Below are 8,253 nucleotides of genomic sequence, written 5' to 3'. Positions count from 1 at the left end.
GAAATTTCTTTCTAGGTAAGTATGTACTAGTTGTCCGAGGATTTACGAAAGAGGAGCTGTTAGGTAAAGAGAGTAGGACTACTTTGTAATCATAGTACATGTTCCTGGAGAGACGATATTATGATCTTAGTTATGAATTTTCCTTGGAAGGCTATCATAGTGACTTGTAGGCAAGCATATGTGAATGTTCAACTTCGACATATATGTCGCACCACACATATATTTGCTACGGTTTTGGAGACATGTCCTTGAGAAAATGCAAAAATCTTTGGGATAAATGGGTTTTGGAATGCAAATATTGGTAAATTGTAATTTTAAAGTGTATTAGGAAATAATTTTGACTTAAGTATTGTTTAGTAAAAAATACATTTTATAAAGGATTTTTATTTTTTAAATTTCAAATTATTTTTGATGGAGCTTAACTATTGTGGGCCAAAACAACTGTAGGACACATCACCTTGAGGTCACGTGACCTCAGGCGGTGGTCGTCAAGGTCACATGAATCGTGCGGACCGCAAGTAGATAAATAATGAATAGGGTCAAGACTTGCATTTTGAGAATGTTCATTCTCAAAAGACTTTTGGACTTGCCTTGCGCTAAAAGCCTTGCATAACCCAAACTTGTGAAAAACGAACCAATCGCTATTTATATTTATTTAAGGGCCTTAGAGCCATAAACTCATATGAAATATCGAGCCAAACAAACTAGACCTCAGAAATTGGATATACACAAAGTAACCACGTGGAACATATGATCAAACATTGAAATGTAAGTAGGGTATGGCGGATAAAATAAATATAAGGAAGGATGTCTTGATTTGAATTCGTGACTTGTGCTCGAGTATCATGTTTAACAAGTCGTTTTTGGGAAACGAGCCAAGAATCTGTGTGTGTCAATACAACGTGTTCCTCGATAAACACTCGTCACAATAATTATGTGACAAACTTGCGTTAACTAGAGCATGAAGTTAATTCATCCACATCCCTGTGCTTATGGCGAGAAACCCATGTTGGCATAACAAAAATAGGAAGATTCGATTTGTAAGAACAAAATACAAGAGAAAAATATTTATCACATGTACGATGATTCTAAAAACCCTAGGAGGAAAGAACTGAAATTTTATGAGAGGTCTTTCGTCAATCAAGATTGCACGAGATCTTCACAGATTACGATCCGACTTGTTCCTAGAATCCACGACGACCGCCTCGAGACGGCGACGTACCTCGCCAATCTGGTGCGGGGAAAGCGCCAGGGCCTTGGAAGGAAGATTTCCAAGAGGCTTCTTGCACCCCCTTCATGTCCGAATCGACAGTGGCCGCTGCCATGCCTCCGCCGCCGCCTCCTCCTCTGTCTTGTTATCGGGGTTGTCATCGCGAGAGCTAGGGACCACGCGGGGATTGACATCGACATTGACGTTGCCGTCTGCAGCGTTGGTCCCGGCGACGGGCTTCGGACGAGGGTAGTAGAAGTCGGTGGGAAAATAGTATTGAAGGCCAGCCATGAAAGCTGCGATCGATGTTGGACTGTAGTTTTTCGTGTGTGCCCGTGTGGTTTTGGGGCTTTTCGGAGACGGCGGCGGAGTTTATAGGAGACGAAACAGGCGGAATACGTGACTTGGCTTCCACGTTCGTACGTCAATCGGTGCGGCGTTGCGCATATTGACTTGTAATATTGGGTTTCCATATATGAAGTACTAGGAAAGACAAGCTTCCTATTCTGAAATTACTTCTGCCCATGCCTTGTTTTTCGCAAAACGAAGTTTCTGGTCCGAAAATACAAATCAGTCGGCTCGTTTCAAGATCCTGTGGGTGCAGAATTAGGGCTTTGAATTTGATGCATTAGTTCGTCTCCAGCAGTTGTGTTTTATTAATTTTCCCTGTTCGCTTGATGCGGGTTTCTTGATAAATGGTACGGATAGATGACGAATATCTCTGGGAGAACAAAATTAAAATTGATTTATTAGAAATCTTCATACATTATAACAAGAAACTCATATGTTGTCTAAATTATGAAATATCATGTTACTTCTATTAACAAAATCTACGTTCCATTCTAAAATTGGACGTGCTTAACCCTTGAAAATTAGAATTGGTTTATTGGAAATCTATATAAATCGTATCGAGAAATCCGTATATTGTCTAGATCTTCAAAATGAATGAATTTCATTAACAATACTATTAGGGGATGGAAAATTATTTTATTATTAAGACTCTATGTTTGTCATCTCTATTGGACCAGGTTACGAATAACAGGCTCGATAGCTTCTTCAATCCAAGTATCCAATTCCCCAAATATCACTTTTGATGGGCCATGGCCCAGATAATGTAATGCCAAATTTTCCTCGTATCTACTGTCTACTGGTCTGGGCTCAATAGCTTCGAAACAACACTCGCATTTTCTGCTGCTTCTCTGCTTTATTAAGGGTTTATAACAGAAGTTATAACAATTATTTTGTCATTTTTTCTCTTTATTTTCTAGTGTCATTACTTGTATGAAAAGTCTCTCAAACAATGACCACCGTGAAAGTAGAGCACACTGGATAATAAAAAAAATTGTTACTGAGTTGTATAATGTATGTAAGATCGGTTCAAAAAATATCTTGAGCCAGTGCTCATGTTTCATTTTCCACGCTTTCGTAAGTACTTTTTATTCGGATGAGCTGACTTATAAAAATAAGTGGACATCTTCACTTGTCAAAATAGATGATAAACTTATTTTTAAATCATATATGACCGGTTGAGTTATTATATGGATTAATTATATTTAATAAATTGGTCATGAATTTGAAATTAATTTAGAATTCATCACTTTAAAGCGTTTCAACTGAATAACAGAGGGTAATTTCGTCTCTTAGTAAAAATCGGATGGATGTAATTGTAGGGGGTTGAAACTATCGTCCCATTTCATAAGATGTGGCGCACAGGAATATATACAATCCACACAGAATTCGAAAAAAGAAGAAGGAAAATACACAAATCCCTCCATCTCCTCCCGGGGTAAATCGCCACCCATTTTCGGTTTATTTACAGTTACGCTCGCCATGTCGTCTTTGTTGAATTCTGTCTCTTCTTCGGCGAAAACTTTGAGATCGGACCCTCGCTTACATCATTAAACTTTTTCCCGACACGGAGCCGCAACATCGGGGACATCATTGTCAAGCGTCGCATGCCATAAATGGAAAGCTCCCAGATTTAACCGCTCTTTGACTCGCAGCGCACGCCAGAAAGGAAAAAAGGGAGAGTCCCTTTCGTCATCCGCAGTGCTTTCTTCCTTTATTCTCTTTCTTTTCTTCCCGCTTCCGCTCCCCCTTTGGATTGAATCGCCGGGATGGGGAGGAGCTTTCAGTTTTGTCGACTTCAATCCATCCAAAGTCGTCGCCCCACGTCTCTGCCTATTCGACTCTACGTCACTCCCATAATGTTTATCTCTTCCTTCACCGTTCCCGAGATTCTGCATCTTCCCCACCGATGCCAACCCCATCCCTTCTCTGCCACTCCGCATTTTAAAAAAGACTTTATTTATTTATTTATTTTTGCATTTGCCTCGGAGGGTGCTGATCTGGGTTCTTGCGGATCGGTTCGATAGCTGGTTGGGATCTTGGATGCGGATGGCATTGATCCTGGATGCTGGGTCCTGAAGGTTTCGAGCGTTTTGAGGTCAGATTGGCTCGTGGTTCCGTTCTTGTTTGGGCTTTAACGAATTTGCGAACTACGTTTCTTTCTGTTTTGAGTTCCTCCTACGTATAAAGAACGCTTGTTGATATTGCCTTTTGTTTGCTATCTTCGTGTGGTCTTAGGTTGAGGTTTGATCAGTTGGCGATTATAGGTTAGGAATGAAATCCAGTTTAATCGCTTGGTTCCTGTTTTGGCCTCATTAAAATTCTGTAAGAAGCGCGAGTTCGCAAATTTCTCCTTTTTATAGATTTCCCCCCTCTCCTGCGTAAGAAAAGAAATCTATTTCTCAGGAAAGCCGCCACCTTTCCCAGCACAACTGAGCCATTTGGAGAATTACGAAACTATTCCCCGTTCCGTTCATTTGGCAAGTTTAGTTCGACATATCAGGAAATAGAGGGTTTAGAGTTTATGCGTTGAGGCATGGATATAAGCAATGAGGCGACTGTCGATCGGTTCTCCATCGGCCCTTCAACAATCATGGGGCGAACGATTGCTTTTAGGATTCTGTTCTGTAAATCCCTGTTCCATCTGCAACACGAAATCTTGCGTGTACTTTTGGCTTACTACCATAGGATAAGAGCCATGGTGGCCCCAGTGTTTTCTTGGTTGCATCCAAGAAATCCGCAAGGAATCCTAGCGATGGTGACCATAGTTGCTTTCTTGTTGAAACGGTACACCAATGTAAAAGTGAGGGCCGAAATGGCCTACCGGAGGAAGTTTTGGAGGAATATGATGAGAACCGCGCTGACCTACGAGGGTGGGCTCATGCTGCGAAGATGCTTGATAAGGAGACGCCAAGGATGAATGATTGTGACCTTTATGATGAAGAACTGGTGAGGAATAAGCTTCAAGAGCTCCGCCATCGTCGCCAGGAGGGATCTATGCGAGATATCATCTTTTGCATGAGAGCCGATCTAGTGAGAAATCTTGGCAACATGTGCAATCCCGAGCTTCACAAAGGGAGGCTTCAAGTGCCGAAGCTCATAAAGGACTACATCGATGAGGTGTCGACACAGTTAAGAATGGTGTGCGAATCAGATTCTGAAGAGCTCTCTTTGGAAGAGAAGCTTTCTTTCATGCACGAAACTAGGCATGCCTTTGGCAGGACGGCTTTGCTTTGAGTGGAGGAGCGTCCCTCGGAGCATTTCACATTGGCGTGGTGAAACGTTGGTGGAGCACAAGCTTTTACCTAGAATAATTGCAGGCTCCAGTGTTGGATCCGTCATGTGCGCCGTCGTTGCAACTAGGTCTTGGCCTGAGCTCCAGAGTTTCTTTGAGGATTCTTTGCACTCGTTGCAGTTCTTCGATCAATTAGGTGGCATTTTTACAGTTGTGAAAAGGGTTATGACACAAGGAGCCGTTCATGAGATCAGACACTTGCAATGGATGTTGAGGCACCTCACCAGCAATCTTACGTTTCAAGAAGCATATGACATGACTGGACGAGTTCTTGGGATAACGGTGTGCTCGCCAAGGAAGCATGAGCCCCCTAGATGCCTCAATTACTTGACTTCGCCTCACGTGGTGATATGAGTGCAGTGACCGCCTCTTGTGCCTTCCCTGGTCTTTTTGAAGCTCAGGAACTAATGGCGAAGGATCGGAGCGGAGAAATTGTTCCATACCATCCGCCATTTAATTTAGAACCAGAGGAGGGTTCAGGCCCATCTATGCGTCGGTGGAGGGATGGTAGCTTGGAGATTGATTTGCCAATGATGCAGCTGAAAGAGCTGTTCAACGTCAATCATTTCATCGTCAGTCAGGCAAACCCTCATATTGCACCACTTTTAAGGCTCAAGGAACTTGTTAGAGCTTATGGAGGAAACTTTGCAGCCAAGGTATGTCTCCATGGGGTGCAACATGCATCCTGTGGTGTTCTTATCTGAACTCCTCTTCTCGATTTGGATCACAGTGCTTGTGTTATTTGTTGCTTGAGTTGCTTGTGCAGATTGATATGTTCTTTTTCCGACCATTATCAGGGGACACTGCATTCCTTTATCTTCGTCCTCTGGGGGCATGCCGGCATATGCATACCTCACCTAATTGTGGACGCTTAAGTTTAGTAGTCGGTCGACAGATTCACTAAAAGTGGCACATCAATTCCTAATCTTTTGAGTGATGTGTTCAGTTTGTGTCAGTAGTAAATAATAGAGCTGCAGACATGCCATTTCAAACGTCATGTTTCATTGTAAAAATCTACTGCTTTACTAGTTTTACTGAATATAATCTGTGCTTCACCTCCTAACAATCAGGACCTTTTGAGCTTGAGCATGTTTTCTCAGCCTGACTTGATGCGCTCATGTTTGCTTATCAAAGTTAGTCTGTCCTAAGATGAAAATGACATGCCATGGTTGGTTGTGCAGCTTGCTCACCTTGCTGAGATGGAGGTAAAACATAGATGCAACCAGGTCCTGGAACTTGGTTTTCCTCTGGGAGGAATAGCCCAGCTGTTTGCTCAAGATTGGGAGGGTGATGTCACGGTTGTTATGCCTGCAACACTTGCTCAGGTATGTGCCTACTGTTGGTATTGTTGAGGTCCTGCATTCTGTGCAGAAGCTCTTTAAGTGTTTGGAAATTTTTAACCAGCTGTAACAGCATATCATTGTATCGTAACATGGGTCCTTAATTCTTCTGGAAGTATTACATATTTTTAGCTATAGTGGGTTGGTGAGTGGTTGCTCATTCTTATTCCTCTCCTTATGGCCAGTACTCAAAGATGCTACAAAATCCATCTGTTGTGGAACTGCAAAAGGCGGTCAATCAGGGGAGGAGGTGCACTTGGGAGAAGCTCTCGGCCATAAAAGCCAATTGTGGCATTGAACTTGCTCTTGATGAATGTGTTGCGGTCCTAAACCACATGCGCAGGCTCAAAAGAAGCGCCGAGAGAGCAGCAGCTGCTTCTTCTCACGGTTTAGCCAACAGTCAGGTTCAATGCTTCTAGGAGAATCCCTTCATGGAATTGCCTTGCTCGAGAAAACTCAACAGGATCCCTGGAGGAATATATCCTCAATGATGTGACTTCCTCCTTACATCCTCAGGGAAGTGGTTTTCATGCATCAGGAGGATTGTCAGGCAGAAATATACTGGCTCACAGGCATGACGGAAGCGACAGCGAATCGGAGAATGTTGATTTGAATTCGTGGACGAGGTCAGGTGGCCCATTGATGAGGACTGCATCAGCAAATAAGTTCATCGATTATGTCCAGAATTTGGACATTGACTTTGAACTGAAGATGTTGCCAAGTCCAAATTCCATCAATGCTCAGATGGGAAGAGACCCATTTGTCCAAACCTCGCGGGTGACCACACCAGACCGGAGTTCAGAGGGAATGGAGTTTGACCAGAGGGATCTAGGGACTAGAAACAGCTCGAGCATAACAGTCAATGAAGGTGATCTTTACAGGCAGAAAGGGTTCCTGATGGGTTCGTGCTCAACGTCGTGCGAAGGGAGGATCTGGCATCGCCAAATAGAAGTGGGGACTGCAGTTGCGAAGTCCCTGAATGCTTGCAACTGGATTCGCCGGAGAAGGAGATGGATGTGAGTTCGGCATCCGAATCTAGCGATGACGATACAAACGGTGAAAGCGGCTCAAATCTTACTACTCTAGATGGCAATAACATCTCAGGTCATGCTGATGATGCAAATTACAGAAATGAACAGATCCATGCAGATGGAGCGTCTTCACGACCTCAATGAGTGGACTCTGAGTCTCATTTCTCGTTTGCATATGCTGCTCACCAATCAAAGCCAACTTGAACAGTTGAGGTTGCATAGGAATTTCCTCATGCTGTTTTTGCTTTTCGGCATTAGAGTGAGTCGAGTTGCATAATAGGTGGTGCAATCTGCGGTCGAGAAGTCAGTAACTCCGAATTTTTTTCTGTTCTTGAATTAGAAATTGCTCTCTCTCTCTTGCTCATGAGGTAGCTTGTTAAAAATTAGGAATGTTTAGTGGTATGCACATTTTGTCATTTTGATTCAAGTCATTCAATATCACCTGCCGTCATGTTTAGGATTTCATGCTCATGTTGAGAGAGCTTAGATGATGCATCTGGATAATTATGAGTTCATCACGATGATGTTACCAGAAGTGAGCCATCATTTTACTGATAAGGCGGATGAAGGGGTTCCATGTGAAATGATACCAGACTTGACCGCGTTTTTTTGACTGTTTTCTGTATATTTTATGATCTAACTGAAGGCTGCGATGCAGAAATTCGAAGTATATGGACAAAAATTTCTCACGGGGCATGTCTAATCTGCATGAGACTGAATAGATAAATGATTATCTCACCTTTTCACACAGTGGCCGGTGCTGCTGCTTCAACTTCTAGCGTGCAAGTAGCTATGAATTAAGCCATTAATCGGTAATCTCAGCTTCACGAGTGGGAAGGCTCTGATGATCAAACACGCCTACTCGGATCATTTTCAAGCTGTCGTCATTATGGATTCATGCGATGTCTAAGTAACTGTCGTCTAATGCGTGCGATGTATACATATATGCATATCTTGTCTCTACGTTTCCCTTTACCTGAGCATCAGCGGGATACGTCGTAGAGAGCATTACATAGAGAGCGACCCATC

At 42.9% G+C, this 8,253-nt stretch overlaps 1 protein-coding gene across 1 annotated transcript; it reads left to right on the top strand.

Moving 5' to 3' along the window:
• Positions 1–3,521: 3,521 nt before the first annotated feature.
• Positions 3,522–7,566, top strand: LOC104444463 (triacylglycerol lipase SDP1). Its single transcript, XM_010058138.3, is given in 10 exon segments — positions 3,522–3,656; positions 3,965–4,428; positions 4,431–4,787; positions 4,790–4,834; positions 4,837–5,202; positions 5,205–5,509; positions 6,035–6,178; positions 6,379–6,587; positions 6,589–7,064; positions 7,067–7,566. Coding segments are annotated over 9 exon segments (2,538 nt in total). The 5' UTR covers positions 3,522–3,656; positions 3,965–4,094; the 3' UTR covers positions 7,369–7,566.
• Positions 7,567–8,253: the final 687 nt, after the last annotated feature.

Source organism: Eucalyptus grandis, chromosome 1 (genome assembly GCF_016545825.1).
Source record: "Eucalyptus grandis isolate ANBG69807.140 chromosome 1, ASM1654582v1, whole genome shotgun sequence".
NCBI lineage: Eukaryota > Viridiplantae > Streptophyta > Magnoliopsida > Myrtales > Myrtaceae > Eucalyptus > Eucalyptus grandis.
This window is presented reverse-complemented; position numbering and strand designations above follow the sequence as displayed.